This window comes from Xiphophorus hellerii, chromosome 5 (genome assembly GCF_003331165.1).
Source record: "Xiphophorus hellerii strain 12219 chromosome 5, Xiphophorus_hellerii-4.1, whole genome shotgun sequence".
NCBI lineage: Eukaryota > Metazoa > Chordata > Actinopteri > Cyprinodontiformes > Poeciliidae > Xiphophorus > Xiphophorus hellerii.
The window spans coordinates 32,175,768-32,197,869 of NC_045676.1; the positions used below are offsets into that span (position 1 = coordinate 32,175,768).

The window sequence follows — 22,102 nt, forward strand, 5'->3', positions numbered from 1 at the left end:
ATCTGTTTCTTCTTGTTCAGCTGTTCTCTCTTCTCAAACCAGCAGTTGGTCGTGGCATATGGCAGATTAAAGGAAAGTTTTCCTCTCCACTGTCGCTCCATGCATTCTTGGTATGAAGGATTGCTGTAAAGTCAAGGACAGAAGCAAGTGATTAACACTACGTGCTTTGTTTCTTTTCTGCACAGGATAAATCGCCATGGTAACGTATGTGACAATTCTTTTGTGAAATCGGATCGAGGTTTAATTAAGCCAGGATATCCGGAAAATCACTACTTAATCCACTATCCCGGTTTTGTGAAACAGCCCTCTGATCAGTTCCATGTTGCTTGAAAACAATTGAAATCAGCTCGATGGGGGCTCAAAGATTGAAGTGCAGGCACTTATTTAGCAAAATAAATAAATAAATAAATAAATGAATGAATAAAATAATTAACCAATCACCAAAATCCTCTCTCATTTTCCAAAAGTCCAAAAGTTTCACTTAGTGGCCCATTTAAAACACTCAAAATGAGTATTGGATTTTTATTTTTATTTATTTATTTTGAGAAGCGGGTGCGGTTGATTTTTAAAAACTAAAAACAGTTTGCTTATTATGCCAGTGGGGATTGAAAAGTAGTACAAAAATGCTTTAATTGGTTGTTCAGCTTGGCTAGTCAGGAGTATTCAGGAGTTTCAGACGCTAATGAAGAGTCTGGTCTAACATCTCACTGCTTCCTGCAGTAAACTCAGACTTCCTGCAACAAGTTAACTATGGTGTAAAACATCAGCATCTGTAGCGACCAGAGGATCCCTTTCTCTCCTCTCTGGAAATCTCCACGGACCTTAACGACGCAGCCGCAGCCTGGAGGCGCCGTGGAGTTCGTCATTAAAGCACAAGGCGCTGACCACGCAGGACGCTGCGTTTGACTGACACACACGTGTGTGTCATTAGATGACACAGGGAGGCTGTGGGGCTCCATTTGTGTCCTGCAGGGGAAATGATGATGATGATGATGATGATGGTGGTGTTAGAGGAGGGGGGATTGTGACGCCTCTCTGCCCGCCGTCCACAGGAAGACTGGATGAATTGATTCGGGCTTTGCGCAGTTTGTTCGCCCTCATCGCGGCAGAAAGGAAAACGGGCTGGTTCTGTCTCTGAAATGTCTCACCGCTGGAAATGCAGCTCCACGTTTGTCTGTTGCTCCTTTTCTTTACAACAGGTAGGAACAGCAGCTAGAGCCTAACTACTAATGCGAATCTGCAGCCCTCGCCATATGAACATTTTAGACTAAAACGGCAAGAATATGCATAGCAATTTGTTACTATGAAGAATTTATGTTCATTTTATTGATAGTCTAAATATTTTTTATTTTAGCCTTTGTATTAATGCCTGCTTAACAACGTAAGCATAAAAATAACCAAGGGGAAGATGATACAAAAAATATTTCAAATGTCTCTTTGCTGGTTTTAACGGTTTTTTTTGTTTTGTTTTTTTTTTAAATACGTCTAGCAATATCGTCAAGGACGTGAGTAAAACTGAAGGGTCAGGGGTGGCTTCGTCCCCCAGGGTAGAAAGCCATTTACCTGCTCAGTGAACTGGTTTAATAGCTATTAACTGTATAGTGAGGACGTGTTTTATACTGTTTTCCTTTCTCTAGAATCCCTCCTGCCTTTTTCTACTAAATCGTTAGGATGTGACTAATTAAATCAGACTTGTAAATGAATTGTGCTTAGATAGCTGTGTGAGATTGCATTTAAAATTCTGCAGAATGGGGCTCTTTTATTGAGGGAAGAAAACATGATTCAAAATATATCTTCTTTTTTTTTCAATTCAAGGGTTTTAAACGGGGACAGTGAATTTTATTATCTGGGAAATTCTCATAAGACGTGTTGGCTAATGTTCATTGGCTAAGAATTGTCTATGGGAAACCTTCATAGCTTGAAATTCAAATATTTACTATATTTACTCGTCCTGGATTCAGAAATCCTGGATAAGAGACGAAGTGAGGCGTCATCAGTTCACCCTGACTTTATCCGTTTCACAAAAACCAAACCCGGTTCAGGAGGTGCAGCATGTCAAGCCAGGCTTAAATAATGCAGGTGAATGTGCATCAACAGATTTTTTTTCATCAAATGAAGATGTTAATCACAGATTCACTGATGCTATGCTAGATAAATTGCACACGCCATGCCTCACACCAAACAGCATCTTTCATTGAAGGATTGTGAGGAATTGAAGCACATCATACTAAAGACAAACACTGATGCTACCATAGCAAACAATAGCAGCTTGATTAAATGCACAATTAGTGCAGACAATTCTTAGCCAATATTGTCATAATCATACCTGTCATCTGCTCAAATAAACATCTTTAACCTAATAAATGAACAATGCAAGTTAATATAATAAGTTAATCTGACAGCTGATTAATTCCTGTTACTCTTTTTTTTTTTTATTCCACATCTTATCAATATTTATACAGAACAAACATGACAGGTCAAAATTAAATAACATTTTGCATTATTTGGGGAATATGTGGATAAAATACAATACAAAAAAATACAACAATAGAGTACAATGTGCAAATGACTTACTAATAACTTAGAAGATCCGTGCCTATATCGCCTTTAATAGTATAACCCAATGGTTTAATGCACCTGGATCAAATGATGGCTCATTAGAAGAACATTGACTTGCTGAGGAGGTCGTTACCAGGGAGAGAACTAAAACATGCGGGATGCGGGCCCTCGAGGACCCACTTTGGGTGCCTGTGGAGTTGTGATGCTTTTTTGTTTTGAAGGGCCAATTTCTTGTTTTACTGTGCAAAGGCTTAATCAATCAAAAGACAGAAGAGAAGATAAGTTATAATGGAGTTTGTAAAATGTATCTTATTAGCAGCCCCCTGGACAGAGACAAAAGGATGTTTATGGTGTAAATAAATAAGTAAATATTTTAAATGTTGTGTGCTTTAATTATGTGCCAAAACTAGGGTTCATTTATAATCTGAACCTTATTTTAAGTGAAGTTAAAATTAATCAGTAAAGTATTCTACAACTGATATGGCTTGACTTGATTACAATACCTTTGTTTTTTTATCAGGCATTTCTCTAATCTACTCATCACTGCAATGGTCTATTAAAGGCCTGTCTGTCAAACTAGAACAAAGGTCTTCAGAAACACAAAAGAACAATAACATAGTCCACATGGATCATTTTACAATTAATAATAATATGTTCTAACATCACAACATTTGGTTACATTACATCTCCATAGAGAGCATACTGACCTACTGTATCTGCGTATGGTATAACAGCAGCACTGCGGCTCAAAGGAAAGCTCTCCAAAGGGTTGTGAATACAGCCCAAAAAATCATTGGCTGCCCTCTCCCCTCACTGGAGGACCTGCACAGTGACCGCTGTCTAAGAAAAGCACAACACATCACAAAGGACACTTCTCACCCCGGACCTTCTCTGTTCACACTGCTGCCTTCAGGCAGAAGATACAAAGCAATCGGAACAGGAACCAACCGTCTCAGAGACAGTTTCTACCCGATAACAATAACAAAACTAAATGCAATCAAAAACAACCATTAATCATCATAAATGATGTATGTGAGAATGTGACTTCTTATTTATTGGTTTTTGGGTTTTTTTGTTTATTTGTTTTTGCCAGTTGTTTGTTGATTCTTGCGTTGTGTGTGAATTGTGAGACAGTTATTTTTTGTTTTTGGGCATGTGCACCGACTGACGGCACCTTTTGAATTTCGTTGTCCTTGTGACAATGACAATAAAGATTTATCTTATCTTATCTATCTTATCTTATAATGTTAAAATAATAGCACTTGACTGAACCAAAAGAAAGTAGTGGTATTTTAATGCAGGATGATTAAAAAGAAGACCAAAACAGGCAGATGTCAGAAATATATTGGTTTCTGATCGGTGTGAGCGTCTCACAGACTCCAGGATTAACTAATCCTGGCTGTCAGCCTGGTCTGGAGCAGGCAAGCGGCACAGGATAAATTGCCATGGAAACTTGTGTTACCATTTTTGTGAAACCAAATTGAGGCTTAATTAAGCCAGAATATCTGGACAATCTGTAATATGTTATCCTGGTTTTGTGAAACAGCTCTGATTGCTAAATCTTGGATGTTTCTGGTAAACGGCCTATGCCAGTGGTGTAAACAGTTTGACCTCAAGGGCTGGTTTCCTGCATGCTTTAGCTCTTTATTTGGTTCAGCACACCTGGATTAAATGATGGTTCAGTAATGGACCTCTGCAGAACTGTGGTGAGGAGAGAGATATGCTACATTCAACCTTGTGTTTCCTAGGATTTTTCGTATCTCGGTCTGAATAAAATCAAAACTAAGGTGTACAAAAATGCTACAGATCATACACTTTTATTCTTTTTTTTATCTCACACATTTTTGCTTTGGTCCTTATGATCATAGCATCAATCGATTTAAAAACTTGCATTGATTATGTCAACCTAAAAACTTGCTTCCATCCAAATGGATATTTATAGATATCAGAAGGATTATAGCTATAGTTCTAACAGCCCAGAAGACGTCCATGATTGTAGTCCTTTTATGTAAGACCATAAATGAGTTTTTTTCTTTTTTTTCCCTAAGTAATTACAAATGTTAGGTTTCATCTCTAATTCATCTGATTTGTTCCTTTTAGATAAAGCTGTGACGTTGTTGCACCAACACTGTGGTGGAAATGTCACGTTGGACCAAGAACCTGAAGGCCACATCACTCTCCTCTTACCTGGGTTCTTTAACCACACCGGCAGCCTCAGCCCCATGAGCCAGCAGTCGGAGGAAAGCTTACCACTTTCAAATTGCACTTGGCTGTTGGGCATTCCTCTGAGGAAGAAGCTACTTTTACAGTTAAAATGGACAGAAAGTAATTGGAGGATCTCGCTGAGATGTGTTGAGGAAGATCAGATCCTACAGAGTCGTGGGGAAACAGTATTGCTCTCTGACTGTGATGAAAACAAAGCTGTCCTCAGTTGGACAGGGCCAAGAATGTCCTCAAATTCAATTCATCTGACTTATTGTGGTGAGAAAACACATTCCTCATTTACAGCTTGACCACACTGCCTTTACTTATTTAGTTCATGTGATCTTTATCCGGTACTAATGAAGTTGGAGGCATGCTTTCTTACTAGCTCTGGTTGCATTAAATGTGTTTTTGTTGCAGTAGAGCTGGAACAAGTTTATTCAGGCTTAATCTGGGCGTGTAACAAAACATCCAGTGAAAATGTTTTCACTTAATGTGTTTGTTGGAAATTTATCACACTTGCTGTGTTGTGTTGGGGGAATGTTGTGATTTTTTACTCTCCATCCTGACCCTCTCTGCCTCTCTGTTTTTCTGTGTTCTTCCTGGTCATCTAGTTCAGGAAGCTGAGAGAAATTCCTCAGAGGGCCAGTCAGTCCATCAACAGCAGCAGGACCCTACTGGTTGGTCGGTGACGGGAGCCACCTATAAAAGCATTGCCACAGCTGCTCAAAGGGTGGTGGAGGGTACTCCACAGGGCAGAGATCGTGTCCATGAAGGGGAAATTTGTAGTTTTGGCACTCGCTCTGCGTCTAGCACCTTCTCTCAGGACAAGGAGCTGCTGCAGCCAACCTCATCCCAGTGGGGACTCCCAGTCGCTGGGAGAACTGATAGGGAAACTCTCCCTCTTCCTGAGGAAAAATGGAACAATGAAGCGGATACATCTGGAGCGACTAACCTCGCTGACACTCCCACGACTGCCATAACACGCCCATATTTTCAGCCTGTAGTCAGTACAGACACCAAAACAGAAAATCCTACTGGCCTAACCCAAGTGCAAACTGAGACATCCTGGACAGACACGAAAGTCGCTCTTTCCATTACCACAGATTTACAAAGATCTACATCTGGACAGATGTTAAAGATGGAGGAGTTTGTTACACAGATGGATGGACGTACAGATATGCAGACAAACCAAAGTATTTCCAGTTACAGTGTTTTTAATTCTTCTTTACCTGGGATATTGACGTCTGACAGCAGTACCTCAATAAATCCACACGGTGGTGCTATTGATCAAACTCCGGAGAATAAACAAGCTCACTCAGACGGATTTTATGCGGCTTTCACCTCCATCACATCCTCAAAAACTGTAAAATCCTCCAACAAACAGCATGACTCAACCAGCACAGAGCCCTCTCTGTCATCACCATCATCCTCACAGGGCTCCAGTCGGGCTCCTTCACCCACCACCCACATGGCAGAGATTCCCACTGGTGTGGGCACTGTGGAGGCTGCTTTACCTCATCCACACACAGCTCAGAGTGACTCAACTGAGTCTGACAATAGTTCTCGGAGAGCTGCTGTGAAGTCGACTGATGGGCTGGACAATACGGATGGATTTCATACAGTCACTCCTTCCACACAGAATCAGACAAACTCTCCTGAAAACATGGAGAGACTCTCTCATCCTCTGTATCCCTCCCCCATCCCAACACAAACACCCGGAATAGACACACAAACGTCGACAGAAGGAATGCAAAGAAGTGGGACTAATTTGTACATCCCCACAAACATGATGCAAACTCTGTTTAACGAGGATGGATCTTTTTCTACAACCAGACCAGCACAGATAATCAAATTCCAGACCTCAACAGGTACAACAACTATCAGACAAATGCATACACCATCATTTAGTGAAACTTTAAAATCACCCATGGATTCATCTACTCCTTCATATGGACTTCAAAAACAAACTGGACTTCCTGATGGTACGCAGGCGACTTTTCCCTCTTCGATGGCTGAATCCTCCATGGACACAAGCAGCATGAACCCAAAAACTATGTCTGAGTCCTCACAAACCTTTCGTCTGTTCCTGCCGTCTTCTGCTACAGTCTCTCCAAACAAACACTTTACTACTGAAAATACACCTTCGCACCCGGTGAAATCTGATAGTAGCGATGTGAAGGGAACCACAACCTGGCAGCGGTCTCCAAGTGGCACGATGAAGCATAAACGTCCAGGTGGACCTACTCAGCCCTTTCATCCCACCAAACAGAACCATTTTGGCGTCACATCATCAGCATTTACCCCTTTATTTAAGGGGAGTTCAACAAAAAGTCCCATCTACTATATTGTTCCAAACCAACCTGCTACAGTTAGAGGTGAGTGATGGTCAGTTTGCCTCGGTCATTTCATATTTTCTGAAGTTTTGGTCATTTCTAACCAACTAACCAAACCTTTTCAGCATGATGTTGCTTCCTGACGTGTCAGTTTGTGTCTGCCACACAGGAATGTTTTGCTCCCAGTTTTACAAAGAATGCTTTCCAGTTGATTACTTTTAGTCTTATGACCTCAGTAAATATCTATTAGAAGAAGATCACAGTAATGTTTTATTTGATCAAGGGTCATAATTTGCCATATTTTATAAGTCAGTCGACCAAAGTCAGGGTGATATCTAAAATCAGTGTAAAAAGAGAGGAGAGGCATAGAAGGTTTTCTAAAGAAAAAAATAATGCAATGAGATTTAAGCACTTTTGACAATATTATCTATGCAATTCATGGAAAATATTTACAAAGAAAAAAAAAAGATTTTTGATGACAAAATCTGAAGTTTAAAGGGACAAAATTACTGTTCCAAGGGACGGAATGAAGGTGTGAACTAGCAAAGAGGTGCCATCCAAGTTCACTACTGCTTCTAATTTATTGTATTAAACTAAATGTTGAGATTATGACACTTTTCTGTCTAGTGGAATCAGTTGAGCTGCTCCTGCAGATAGTTGTAGAAGAGTCTTGTTCCATTTCGACTGCTGGTCTGGAGGAAGACATAATGCCATGGGTGAGAAAGTGTACTCAGACGATGTTATAATGGGCACAAATAAACACATTTAGATAACAAAGTACCTGTCTGACTTTAGTTTTTTTCTGCTTCTGCCCACCTCCTGCTTTCCATTTTTTAAAATTTTAGTTGGAGTCCTACCTGCAGAGAGCACCAGGCTTCTGTAAACTGCTGGGAGTCTGGCGCAGGTGAGCTAATTTAGTTAAAGGTAATTTTTGGTTCATCCCCCTATGAAGGTTGCATAGGCTGACATTTCTGTGTTTTACTTTTTCCCCAGTGGGCAGGCAGTGCAGAGCCTGGTTGTGTTTCAAACTAGTGAGGCTCTGCAGTGGCTCGGTGTAAGCAGAGCCGCATCACTGCTGCAACGAACAGGACTAGCTCAGGCTGCTCACCAGGGGAAGATGTTCAGATCATGTAGCATCACCAACATCACAGTTGGAGGTGAGCAAACACACCACTGACTAGCCCTCAGTGCAAGTTGTCTTCCACATGTAGTTTCTCCACAGTTGAGACAAAAACAGCTTAAAGTTCATCCCTTAATTTCCTGAATGAGTTCAGTGAGCTGCAGTCGAACCTGTGTGAGTTCAGTTGAACCGGCATGATTCAATTCTTTCATGAAAAATCTGATCATTGCATCTGGTCTATAGAAGGAACTTCTTTCTAGAAGGTCATTACTGCTGTGACCAGCGGGAAAAGATGCAATGTGTCGCTAGTCGTCATTCAGAGAACGTGTCTGAACATGTTTTAGTTTCCTGCCACTCCTTCATCAGCTTTGCTCTGGCTTAGTTTATGTTCCTGCTATTATCATGCCAGACACATTTGTAAGATGCTTGAAGTATCGGTGAGGTGCTTTGTTGTTTCACTCCGTCATGATGATGGATGTTGCTTAAGTATGCTTGTACTTTTTGATTACCTTCCTCTTACCATCCTGCATACTTTCTGTTTGGACATTTTATTTAAAATACCTGTAATAGAAAGTTTTATACACTGCTCAAAAAAATAAAGGGAACACTTAAACAGGTGTTTAACACTTAAAGTGTTCCCTTTATTTTTTTGAGCAGTATATATAGTTACTGGTTAATTCACTTTGAAGGCCCATGTCCAATTTGATAGATTTGGAAAAGTTTTGCAGTTGAGTGGCTAAATATTGCCAAGATTAGACATTTCATGCTGACAGACTAGCTGATGTTTGTTGAAACATTTTTTCAGTTCACCATTCAAGTTTCTTTGAAGGGTGTTTGTATTTATGCCCTTCGCCCAAACAGTTTTATTTGTTTTTTGTATTGTTTTTTTCAGTTGATTTTGTATTCGTGTCACATTTAAGGTGGGAGATCTCTTAAATCCATCAATCTGGAATTCTAGCATGTTTGTTTACATGTTTTACATGTTTGTTTACATGTTTTACATGTTTGTTTACATACCAATACGATGAATTAAAAAGAAGTTGAAACCATCTCAGTTGTAATCAACCACCACAATCATTTAGAAGCTCTTCGTAAGTGTGACTTGTATCAGATTACAGGTGGAGGGAATTTTATTTCCCTTTGGGATTAATAAAGTATTTTTGAATTTGAGTTAAGTACACAACATGGGGTTTGTTTTGTGACTTCAGTGAAGCATCCAAATCTGGACATTTGTCCCCAGCCTTTGTCGTTCAAACATGTTTTTTTCAGGCCTGCAGGGCGACGTGTGTAACTGGTTACTGCAGTGCCCATCCGGGTACAAATGTGTCCTCCAGCCCGGCACCACCAACTACAGCTGCTCCTCCGCCTGCCGCTATGACTACTGCCACCACCACGGCATCTGCACACACCATCCAGGGCAGCTTCCAGTCTGCCGGTAGCCACATCAGCACACTGACGCCTTCTGTCCAGTTATCAGAAAATATCTTTGTGGTCTGAGTGAGTTTTTTTTTTTTTTGCTTTAGTTGTCTTGTAGGAGATGACTTCTGGTACATGGGTCAGAGGTGTGACATGAGGATGACCAGAGCTCGGCTCATAGGTGCATGTCTCTCCATCTTACTCATCATAGTGATGCTTATTGGCATTTTGGCTTGTCTGGCTGTGCGGCGCTACCGAGCCATTCTGATCCAGGCAAAAGTGGACCAAACTCGCAGCAGGTACTCGGGCACCTATGATACTTCATTAATGATTTCTTATAATCTACACCAACATTTAAGGTTTCTATTGGGGGAATTTTATTGGTTCATGTATGTTTAGAAATAGATTTAAAAATTCTTTTGTATGTTAAGAGTTCTGCTAGTTAGCATAATGCTAGCAGGCAAAGCTCATATTCCATCCATCCATCCATTCTCTAACACCCTTGTCCCTAGTGGGGTCAGGAGGGGTGCTGGTGTCTATCTCCAGCTAACGTTCTGGGCGAGAGGCGGGGTCACCCTGGACAGGTCGCCAGTCTGTCGCAGGGCCAAAGCTCATATTTTAAAACTAAATTCATAACCTTTGAACTTTTTCTAGTCCATTATAATACAACCACAAGCTTTGATAAATTTTCACAAAGTCACATATGATTGAAGTGTAAGGAAAATTATGTAGTTTGTCTTTCCTACATTTTTCTTTCTTCAAGTAGTGATGTGGTGAACATTAGTAACTAGTGACATCATGAAGACCGAGGAACACAGCAGACGGGTCAGGGTGAAAGTGGACTTTACTTGTGCTCTCCAAAAATCAGACTTTTAAGGAACAATAACACAGAGACCGATTGTAAATAGAACAACTTTAAGTTTTCTTTCTACAGATTGCTGTAGCCCATGTAGGGGACAGAGCAGGTATGTGGAATGCAGGGCCTCATGTACAAAAGAGTGAGCAGCTTTCATGCTGAAAGTTTGCAGCAGGGATACATTATGAAACTTGCTGTTCATAAAAAAATCAAATGCATAAAACCATGTCACTGCACATGCTGCCTTCATAAATCCAAATTTATAGTGAACCATGCAGCTACATATTTCTCCACCCCTAAATGCATATGCAAATTAGCATAGAAAGCTTTAACCACCTGAATAACCATGGCAACATCCTCCATTTGAATCTGTTTCCAACTACAACTAATAGTATTGAGTACTGAGTTATTTTGTAATGAATTTCTGTCTATAGATGTGCAAAGCTGCTAGATGCATACCCCAAAGCCCTGTAGCTGTTATGGCAGCAAAAGATTGATTTTACAAAGTATTGAGTTTAGTGGCCGAATACAAATAAACGCCACACTTTCACAAAAAGTGAAATCACAAAAAGTTGGGGATTTTTGGCTTTTCGGTGAAATTGATCTGATATGTAAAATGTATTGACTTCTATATGGTTGGTTGGACAGTTTAGCTTTATTATTGTAATTATGATTATTTCTTATTTTAGTAATGTAATAGTTCTATTTGGTGCCAGCAGGGGGTAGGGTTGTGGTTTAAATCAAAAACTAAAGATTTTTGATTTAACCTGTTGGAAGTGCAAGCCTAAACTGTTTTATTTAAAAAAAAGTATTGGGAACATTGTGCCCAGACACAATTAAAGGAAAAGATTAGACTAACTGCTTAGAAAAGAGTGGCAGTTGCATATAAATCCTACTATTGAGATTAGCTAGATTTCAGTGTTCAGTTAATTCTCAAATCCTAAAAGTCGTAGAGTTAATCCAGATAATTCTTCACAGAATTATCTGGATTTTGAGAAGATAAAATATTCCCAAAATATTTTATCTTTTGACAAGATAAACTCTTCTCTAGATCCAGAGAAGATTTTGAGAATCAAGTTTTAGCAACAAAAGTTTTAGCATCAAAATTAAATTTTTTATTAGTATTACTTTTTATAGATTCAGTGGATTAGGTCAGTTGTGCTCCAGCACCAAGTAATGGCTCTGAACATGTAGCTTTTTTCAGACAAATTAACTGAAGGATAATGAAAACTGAATTGCCATAGCAGATTAAATGGTAGCTAATTACTTTAATCGGGGTTAGTCCTGCTCTAAATCTAATCTGTATCTCAATCATTCTCTGGGTCAGAAGCTCACAGGTTTGGAAACCACTGCTTTTGATAGTATCTTAAGCACCTTTCCAACCCCTGGCTCAGATTAATTTCCATATTTAATTACAGCCAAGATATTGCAATAATAATAGACCTGCACTTTTCAAATTGAAATTGGTGATTATACTGAAATAGTATCAACTCCCTTTTTATCCAAATGAAGGCAAATATTTTTAATCTTTAGACAAAGAACAAGTAATTCAATCTTAATTAGTAAGTAGTAGTAATTCAATCTCCAGAAATTTCAAGTAAGAACTTTTTTTTTCCTCAATTGGGCACAAATTGTTCAAATAAACACTTAATGAATGTAGCAAAATAAAATGGACCATCATTCTTTGAGACAACAGTCCTGATCACCAATTTAATGTGTTCTGCCATTTTATAAATGTCTTTGAAGGAAAAACAACTCTGTTTAAAACTATATAGTAATGACCTTTAATGTTCTAACATTATAAAGACCTGGTTATTAAATGGTCAGTAGAGCAAAATGAAAGCAGTTTAGAAATTATTGGAAAAAAAACTGACTTGCAGATTTACACAAATTACATCATCCATAGTGTAATTTTACATTGTGTCATCTGTTACTACTTATAGTTTATGTGTGAAGTTATCGTAGGTTCAACCATTTCGATGAGCTGTCGGGTCGGTTCTGGCTGCGTTCGTGGGCCGGATCTGCAGATTCTCTGGACAACCCTGCCTTCATGCGGTCGGATGAATTACTGCATCTGCAGGCACTTGACCGGCCTTGCTGTTACCACGACGACACATTGTCCCTTCCTTCCACCTGCCCCAGTCATGGGATGCGTATCAACACAATTTACCCCCACAGGTAAACATACACACATTCAACATCATCCACTATCAACAAATCAACAAGAGAAGCAAATAAGACATCCAGTTCCAGATGGAGGATTGCACTACATGGATGTGTGTGTTTTTAATGTGGGAGTTAAATTCATAGTTTAAAAAGAAACCGCACATTAAACATGCTTAAAGTTTTACATTTTTTTTTAATTGTTTTTTGAGTACCAGCAGGAAGAAATAGATATTTTATCATCCTACAAGCATCTGTTTCCCGTCCAGTTGGATGTGAGTGTGTGGGGTCAGTGCCCTGTGGAAACGCTCAGCTGTTCCAGAGCTCAGCACAGAAGTGACACAGGAAGACCTAGGATGGAGTCTGCTCAAAGCAAAAAGTGACATTCAAGTTAGAACATATAGATATAATTCTGATAATACAATCCAATTTTTATTCAATATATTTATTTACATAAATATTGCATATATTGGTTACTAGCATTTATCAATTTTTAGAAACAAGAAACAATTGGCAGGATAGAAGGCTTTATTTTAAAATGGCTGAAATTAAGAAATCTTTTCACTTTTAGTTAAGTTGGTATTTTTAAATTCTTCTTTTCATGGTTAAGTTTAAGGGACAATAGCCCACATATTCAGTGTCTTTGTTATATTCCATATGGTTATACATTTCACCAGTTCTGAAAACCTAGGGTACTTCTGGAAGAAGAAGGTTCATGTTGCTGTTTGTGCAGACAAATTACATATGCAATTTGTGAACAAACCATGTGCTTACCGTCCTGAAACATGAACACTCAACACATTAGCCTTCACAGAAACTGGCTTTCATCTTTCCAGAACTACTTATTGAAAGTGATCATCAGCTGCCTGTTAACTTTGAGGATAAAAAGTTATGCTACTCAGAAAAATAAATCAACGTTGAGTGATTCAAGCAGATACTTGATTATACTGAAAATCTTATCATGTATCTGCCTTGAACATTTGTGGTTTTTCAGTTTTGTACCTTGACCTCAGATTGCACCAGTCAGTTCTTTGTAGTTTGGTTTGTGTAAATAATCCCTGGACTTTGCAGCTCCCAGTATGGTTGGAGGGGCAGCGGGATGAGCATGGGGGATGGTGTGTTGGACTCGGGGAAGGCCAGTGACCTGTCTGTCTGTAGCTGGCCTGTGGAACCCATTCACTGGACTCCGTTCCCACTTCTGCAGCAGCTGGCATCCCACAGGAATCCTGCAGTGAGTGTCTGACTGTGGAAACAGTTTGGTAGAGGAGAAGATCTGGTTTCATGATGTTTCTCCTGTTCCATCAGGTCAGGATGTCACGGCCGCGGTCCTACTGCGAAGGCATGGAGCTGGTAGACATGGGAAAGAGTTGGACTGCTTGATGACCTGAGGAGCAAGAAAATCTGTTACTGTTTTTATGTTAAACCTAAATGCTTTGTCAATAAAAGATGTAAGGAAATAATATATGAATGTGTATTTTTTTTATTAAGAGAAAACATATTTTACATACTTGGAGAATTGCATAATGAAGCTATCAAAGGTTTATCTGAATGTTAGAATTGTAAAAACAGTACAGAATATTTAGATTAAGCTAAAATGAAGTCTTAAGCAGTTTGAGATAATGTGTACATTTGTGGAAAATTATTTGCATAGTTTGAAATGTTTCACAAATTTCATAAAAACCCATTTCACACAAATGACTGTTTTAAAACAAAATACAGTCTGATTGCTTCCACCTGAATTGTTCTTAAATGAATCAATAAGGTCTAGTTTTGACTGATTCAATGATACAGAATATTCAGAAAAATTAAAGTTAGGAAATTTGTGAATCATACAACCTAGACTGAATGAAGAAAAGTGAGTCTGATTGTGAGGATTTAGGTTTTCTGTGTGTTTATTTAGTTCCTGTGTTGTCCTGTCTTCCCCTTGATTGTTCCCAGCTGTCCCTTGTTTCCCCTGATTACCTTTCCTGGGTATTTATACCCACCTGTGCTTCCCATTCCCTGTTGGGTCCTTGTTGTGTCTAATGTCCATATCCTGCCTGTGTTGTCTTTTGGAGTAACTACCAGTGTTGGTGTTTTTTGTCTCATTGCTCACCTGCACTGCCTGGTTTTCAATGTGGACCAATAAGGTCATTTTTATTGCTCAGCTTTTTTATCAACATTACAGAAAGAGAGCCCCAGTTTGTTCTTACCAGTTTCAGGGCATTGTAGCATTCCGCCTGTCAGGGTGGATGCATGTTAGAGTTCCCCTGTTATAAATGTATGTTCAGATTTTTTTATTTTTAAAACTTTAATTCCTCCATTTCTGGCAGAAACATATTTTTGAAGAATTATCTTCTCTGGTTTTTGATGCTGAGCAGCTGAAAAGATTTTTGATTAAACCTTTTTTTTTTTTGCCATTTAGAATGATCACTAACCATGGCAACCAAGTAGTTTACAGTCTTGAGCAATGGATTAAGAGCAAAACATGACAAATACTTATATTGAAACTACAAATCCCAGATGAATTGAAAAGGAGGCAGCGTGGATGTAGCAGAGCAGGAGGAAAAAAGAAGTTCAAACCACCTCTTCAATCAATCATAAGGTGCAGTTTGAAACTGTTGGCTTAGCTAGTTGGATAAAGTCCAGGCCCTGACAAGAAGTCAGCCAGAGTTCCAGAAATGCAGTGTAACATGTTTTACTGAAATTTGGCTGCAGGATCGTATCCATGACTCCGTCTCTGCTGGACGTCGGGCAGACAGCGTTAAAGAGCAGAGGAATAAGTTAAGGAGTAGCAGTGTTTGTCCAACCAGTGTTGTTTTTTATCCTCCCTGTGTGTGGACAGTTTTGTTCTTGTTTTTCTGTTTGTTTCTTACTGGTCATGATATTGTGATGATCAGAGAAACTAATTTTGAGGTTTTCATGAGCTATAAACCTTTGTAATAAAAAGAAAAGCTTGGAATATACAATGTGTAAAGAATCTATTTTTTATTAAATTACATTTTTGACAATATTCTAATTTATTAGGGTTAAAGGTTGGGATTACTGTATATACTAAGCTATTTTTATCTGGTTTTGAATTCTTGTTTGTACAGCTGTTTTCTATGTTTATCAGCACACACTGGCTAAAATAGTTTTTTGTATCTTAAAATTAAGTAAAAAAGCAGTGTAGTTAGACACTACGAACCATTTATTAGAATAATTAAATTAAGCAAAATTATCTCAGACACTACTGGTTCAGATATTTTTTTATTTTGAAATTACCAAATTTATTCAAGTATCTTTTAGCTCATAGCACACAGCTCACACAAATGATTAGAATTTTGATCAAACATATGCAAATTGTTGTAGAAGTTTCATCATTGAATTGCATCAAATCCTATCAGTTTGTTCTCTAAGTTTCAAAAGACTTCTTTACAAATTTCTCTTTAGTTTACTCAAGCATGCACTAAAGCCACAACTCTTGTAATTAATGTACTCTGCTGGAATGTGATGAACCTACCAGACCACCTGGGAGAAACCACAGTAAAGGCAAAAAGGCAACAATGCTCTTTAACCTGTTTGACATGCCCAAAAGTCTAATGTGAAGCAGAACGATAGTGGTTAATTGCAGTAAAGAGGAAGGGAAAATGTTCTAAAATAAAGAAGGATAAAGAAGGTAATCAGTATTTAAAGGAGAGACAGCACCGGAGGTCAGGCAGGGGTGAAAGTGGACAGAGGCTACCTGCTGGCTTTTTCCATATAAGGTCTTAGTCAGAGCAGAGAGCCAGGCCTGAGAGTTTCTCTGTGAATGTGTGAGTGAGTAACGCAGGGAGGAGGGCCTACTGTACGTTTGTGTTGTAATTCATGTATTACTCATGCATGCTGCTGAGTTTTGAAATAGCTTAAAAACAGAGTTCAGATAAATTACTGAGAAATCTCAATGTGGTAAAATGTATCAAAAATATAAATAAATAAGGGGAAAAGAAGTTCCTGCAAACACCATTTAAATTAAAACCACCAAAAACACATGTATACCCTTAAAAAGAGCTTCATTCATTTCCTCAGACTAGTCACATGATCTGAGCTGTGCATTTTTCCCTCCCCATGTGACATCCTCCAATATCTCCTTATATGGACGTCATCCAAAAGCCCTCTTAAAGGGATGGTTCCCTGCCCTGAGTCTATACTTGGTGCTTGTGAGTCTAAAGCAGGATAATGCCACTGTGAAAAGCCAACTCCCTGATCAGCTCATTCAGCCAGCCTGGATGCTGTCCTCAGCTGTGGTCACTTCCTACGTGCGTGTTTAACAACGGGAGAGAAAAAAAGAGTCCCTATAAAACCCTGCTTCCCGTCCCTACTGGTGAGCTGGATTCCATATATCCTTATTAGGAACCCTCAGAGCTTGAAAGAATTCCCACTGTCAGTTTATAAGTCTTCCCCCAGTGCCCTAATTAAGTTAAAACAGCGGCCTAACCCTGCCTCTCATTCTCAAGAGGAACACTACAATATTTGTTCAATTTTAGATTTAGTTTTTACCCCAATAAGTTGAAGTGTTTGCCATGTTTGCAAGGTGAGCACGCATATTAAAATGAGTCATAACATGGCCACATAATTTAATGCCAACTCACCTGTTATGTATCATGAAGCCAAAAGGTGTTCCCTGCTCACCTATTACACAAGTGGTAACACGTAATGAGATTTACAGTCTGCTGAGTTTTGATGTTAAACACACCTCAAAATGCCCACGTGTATCTGTCACTCAGACCACTGTCATTGTGTGTGAAAGTGTATTAACACGGCTGACAGCAAACCTGAGATTGTAATTTTCCAGTTTATCTGTAGTAACTATTGTAAGCCCAGGCTTGTGTTTCTAAACACATCTAATTCATCTAAATCAGACAAATGATGAATATAATGGTAGGATACTAAAAAAAAACTAGTATGTTTATGGGTTAAATCATGACAAAATAGACTTTTGCCTTTTTCCAAAAGCCATTAAAATCCTAATGATGAAGGAGGAATAGACAGGTTGGTGTATTTCCCTGACCCTGACCTTTGGCTGACTTAATAAAACTAATTCTTAAAATTACTTACATATGGATTAAGTTTTTCTTTTTTTGTGGCGCTTTTCTGTACTTCAGTATCAAGCATCAGCAAGCAGAGCTGGTATTTGCATGCTCCACACCCAGTGGTTGCAGCGGAGCCAATCAGAAGGCGCTGTGCGGAAAGTTTGCCTTATATGGAAAGGGGCTGAAGCTCGAGCGCAAATAAAGTCCAGGGAATTGTTGGCCTTCATTGCAGTCGACCTCAGACACTCGAGCACTAAACACAGCGGTCCAGACACTAAGCTGATAACTCTTCTTCGCAGAGGTAAGAGCAACGGATGTGGAGGATTTTTGCTGATGTTATGGCTGCACTTCTTTAGTGGTTTCAGACTTTGTACTGTTGTCGCTTTCGTCTTCAATGTTTTGTGATCTCGTTAAACGTATCTTTAAAGGTGGCTTAATTTGATACCCCAGAAAACCTTTCAGTGTCGGTGTTCAGCTTAGTGTCGCTGCATTTTTAAACGGTAACTTCAAAGCATCATGTTACCGCTCGCACTGACTTAAATCTGGCTTAAAACTGACCTGGCTTTCCAGTTGCGCATCAGCGTTAGTAACGCCTCTGATTCCTTGGCTTTCAGGTTAAGGTGCAACTTGTCTTTTTAAAATTAAAAATGGTTTGAGCGTGCAATTAGAAGCTGAGAAGTTATAATCAGCATCTAAAAAAGCCACGTCTGTACGACTTGGTCGATATCGTTTACTTCAGAAAATAGCTTTATTTTTTTAAGGGACTGCATATGCGACATATGGATAATTTATTCTGTCCCAGTAACTCCGGTGAAGGGTGTGGCCGCCTGTCGGGGTCGCGTGAGGCTGGGGCTACTGCCGTGATGACTTCCGGGCCGGTGTGCCACTGCTGCCTCCAGGCTACCCTCACTTTTTGCCTTTTATGGCCATGTCCAGACCGGTCGAGAAACTGCCTTTTGTTTCACAGCTCTGGATTTGACCGAGGATTTACTCAACTGCGACACCCAGCGTTCAGACGCTACAACAAGACTTTCAGCTACTGGATCTAAATTTTTCTTTCCCTCTTAGAAAATGGAAGATGAAATTGCAGCCCTCGTTGTTGACAATGGCTCTGGAATGTGCAAAGCTGGCTTTGCAGGAGATGATGCTCCACGTGCCGTCTTCCCCTCCATTGTTGGTCGCCCCAGGCATCAGGTATGAACTCGCCTCCTTCTCCCTTCATTTGAAAACATGATTGCAAACCTTATAGGGTGAAACTAAAACACTGCTTTTCCAGGGTGTGATGGTTGGAATGGGCCAGAAGGACAGCTATGTTGGTGATGAGGCACAGAGCAAAAGGGGAATTCTGACCCTGAAGTACCCCATTGAGCATGGCATTGTGACAAACTGGGATGACATGGAGAAGATCTGGCATCACACCTTCTACAACGAGCTGCGAGTTGCACCTGAGGAGCACCCTGTGCTGCTCACAGAGGCCCCCCTGAACCCCAAAGCCAATAGGGAGAAGATGACCCAGGTAACTAGTGTAATGTCTCTTCAAAGCTTTCTATTTGCAAGACTGTCTTTAAGTATTTCTTGGTCTTAAACTCCTCCTGTTCCTCAACTTGTAGGTTTCTCTTCCCTGAGCTGAACTTTTCATCTCTTCAGGTTTCTGTTTCCCTGCACTGAATAAATGACTAGATGCAGCATGGGCAATGAAGTTTTCAAATTGCACGTCTGTAGATTAGTTCTGACTAATCTGGTTTTCTGCTTGACTAAAAATGACAAAGCTCTGTCTTTCTAACTTTTTTTTCAGGACTTTTGAATTCAGTGCGTAACAGTCCCCTCTCCTTCCAGATCATGTTTGAGACGTTCAACACACCTGCCATGTATGTAGCCATCCAGGCTGTGCTGTCCCTGTACGCCTCTGGCCGAACCACTGGTATCGTCATGGACTCTGGTGATGGTGTGACCCACACGGTGCCCATCTATGAAGGATATGCTCTGCCTCATGCCATCCTGAGGCTGGACCTGGCTGGCAGAGACCTCACAGACTACCTCATGAAAATCCTGACTGAGAGGGGTTATAGCTTCACAACCACAGGTAAGCAAACTTCTCTGTTCACTGGAATAAGTTGCCTTAAGGTAATCTATGCCCTGACCATGTCAAAACCTGTTGTCCTCTAGCTGAGCGTGAGATTGTGCGTGACATCAAGGAGAAGTTGTGCTATGTTGCACTGGACTTTGAGCAGGAAATGGGAACTGCTGCTTCCTCCTCTTCATTGGAGAAGAGCTATGAGCTCCCCGACGGCCAGGTCATCACCATCGGAAACGAGAGGTTCCGTTGCCCAGAGGCCCTTTTCCAGCCTTCATTCCTGGGTAAGTTGCATTAATCTTTTAACAGTTGAATGCAATTTTTACTTATTTTTTGTTTTAAACAAATCACTATGCTTAACAGGTATGGAATCATGTGGCATTCATGAGACTACCTTCAACAGCATCATGAAGTGTGATGTGGATATTCGTAAGGATCTGTACGCCAACACCGTGCTGTCTGGTGGTACCACCATGTACCCTGGCATCGCTGACCGCATGCAGAAGGAAATCACTGCCTTGGCCCCCACAACCATGAAGATTAAGGTAAGATAGAACATGGCAAGACCTTAATGCCTTTGGACTGAAACATTCTGAACAATGGAGAGTTCTGAATTTCAACTTGCTGCTTGTCTTTCCAGATCATCGCTCCTCCAGAGAGGAAATACTCTGTGTGGATCGGAGGCTCCATCCTGGCTTCCCTGTCTACCTTCCAGCAGATGTGGATCAGCAAGCAGGAGTATGATGAGTCTGGCCCCAGCATCGTCCACAGGAAGTGCTTCTAAAAAGACTTTCAGTTCTAAACCTGCCACCTTCCCAAAAAAACACTGCTCCAGCCCAAACAGGTTCTGCATACCTGCACCAACACACTGTGCTGAGCCGACACCTCTTCCATTCTGTCATCACTCTGGCTATGACACTATGGCCCTTGATGGGGTGACACTACAGGAAGTAAAGAGCATCCCTGGCGGTGTGAATGTGTGAAACATGTCAGTTGTGTATGTCATTCCAGATGTCTTTGTTCACTACCTTATTTGCCTCTATGAAGGTTTATTCTCTGTTGGGCTTACTGTGTATTGCTTAATGTGTAAATTATGTAATCTGAACTTTATTTTTTGTCGTACTCAGCCTTAATATTTGGTCCAGTTTGTCATCATGCAAAAAGGACTTCTACATTTTGAGGTGTATGAAGGTTTGTGCATGGGGTGTTAAGTCTCTAATGTACACAACAGCCCAATAAAGCGCACATGTTTGAGATTTCTGTCTGCCTGATCTTGAGTGGTGTCGGGGGGGTGGTGGTTAAATGTGCATCTAAAATCAAACATGTTACTGGCCTAACTCTGTACAACTAGTATTAATGCCTCATACGTTTAAACACTGCTGTCATGCATCAAGCATTTTATCTTGAAATTTATGATGCAGTTACATGGGTCAATGACTCACCATGGTACACTTATGTTTATGTTTAGCTTTGATTTAGAGCTCCATCTAAAATCAGTTATAAAAATTTTATAAATTAAAAATGTAAACTCATTCACTATGCAACATAATTCACGTGTATTCTGTGTAAGGAGTTGAGCTTCATTTCTTATAGCTGGTCTAGACTCCTTTTTCATGAATCACTGCATTGATGGAGGTGCCTTTGACATTAAAGTGTTAATGAAACCCAACATGCTTTATTGGTGGCCTTCAGCTCATCACCATTTTTTTATTATTCTGGAGTTTTTCCCCTTTCCTTTGCCAATTCTGCATATTCTTTGTGTAGTTTAGGTCTGAAGAATTTGCTGGCCAATCAAGCACAACTAGACTGTTGTCTTTAATGGAGGTGTTGGTGGCTGTGTGGACAGGTACCAAGTTCTGCTCAAAATTGAAGTGGATCTCCATAAAGCTTGTGAGCAGATAGAAGCATGAAGTGCTCTAAAGATGGCGCCACAGACTTTATAATTGAGACCAAACAGTGGACTAACACCAGCCAATGATGTGGCTTAATTCCCAAATTATTACTGACTGAACAATTTAATCACCATACCCCTTTTCTATCTGACTTTGGGACTTTAATTCCAAATGAAATGCAAAACTTTTTATCTTAAAATTGGATATCCTTGGTTTGTTCAGGTAAGACACGTTATCTACCTGGTTAAGCAGTGACTGAACTACAGTTGTAGCTCATTGGCTAGCCTGCTGGCTGGCTCTTTGAAGCACAAACTCCAACCACCCTCTGAAGGGTGTAGCTATCCCTCCTACTTAACCACTCCTTTTCAGGATGAGAATGTGAGGTTTAAGAATCATTCAATTTAATAGTTCATCTGGTGTGGGGAGATTTAGATGTTTGTAGGTTGATGAGTAT

At 40.0% G+C, this 22,102-nt stretch overlaps 2 protein-coding genes across 4 annotated transcripts; both read left to right on the top strand.

Annotated features, from left to right (window-relative positions):
* Positions 1-872: 872 nt before the first annotated feature.
* Positions 873-15,597, top strand: LOC116719699 (mucin-12). Of its 2 annotated transcripts, XR_004339249.1 has the most exons (12): positions 873-1,199; positions 4,660-5,040; positions 5,376-7,139; positions 7,725-7,813; positions 7,943-8,001; positions 8,091-8,254; positions 9,487-9,652; positions 9,741-9,932; positions 12,446-12,667; positions 13,724-13,883; positions 13,958-14,275; positions 14,504-15,597. XR_004339249.1 is itself a non-coding variant. In XM_032562307.1 (11 exons), the coding sequence occupies exons 1-11, from the start codon at positions 1,157-1,159 to the stop codon at positions 14,030-14,032; spliced, it is 3,315 nt and encodes a 1,104-aa protein (XP_032418198.1). In that variant the 5' UTR covers positions 873-1,156; the 3' UTR covers positions 14,033-15,597. The 2 variants fall into 2 exon arrangements, 1 of the variants encoding a protein (XP_032418198.1); XM_032562307.1 differs by having other exon boundaries at positions 13,958-15,597.
* A 2,254-nt stretch (positions 15,598-17,851) lies between these two features.
* actb1 (actin, beta 1) lies at positions 17,852-21,012 on the top strand. 2 transcript variants are annotated; one of them, XR_004339250.1, is made up of 8 exons: positions 17,852-17,983; positions 18,751-18,876; positions 18,959-19,198; positions 19,519-19,765; positions 19,849-20,040; positions 20,120-20,301; positions 20,397-20,656; positions 20,697-21,012. XR_004339250.1 is itself a non-coding variant. In XM_032562309.1 (7 exons), exons 2-7 carry the CDS (start codon positions 18,754-18,756, stop codon positions 20,538-20,540), a joined length of 1,128 nt encoding a protein of 375 aa, XP_032418200.1. In that variant the 5' UTR covers positions 17,852-17,983; positions 18,751-18,753; the 3' UTR covers positions 20,541-21,012. The 2 variants fall into 2 exon arrangements, 1 of the variants encoding a protein (XP_032418200.1); XM_032562309.1 differs by having other exon boundaries at positions 20,397-21,012.
* The last annotated feature ends 1,090 nt before the right edge of the window (positions 21,013-22,102 follow it).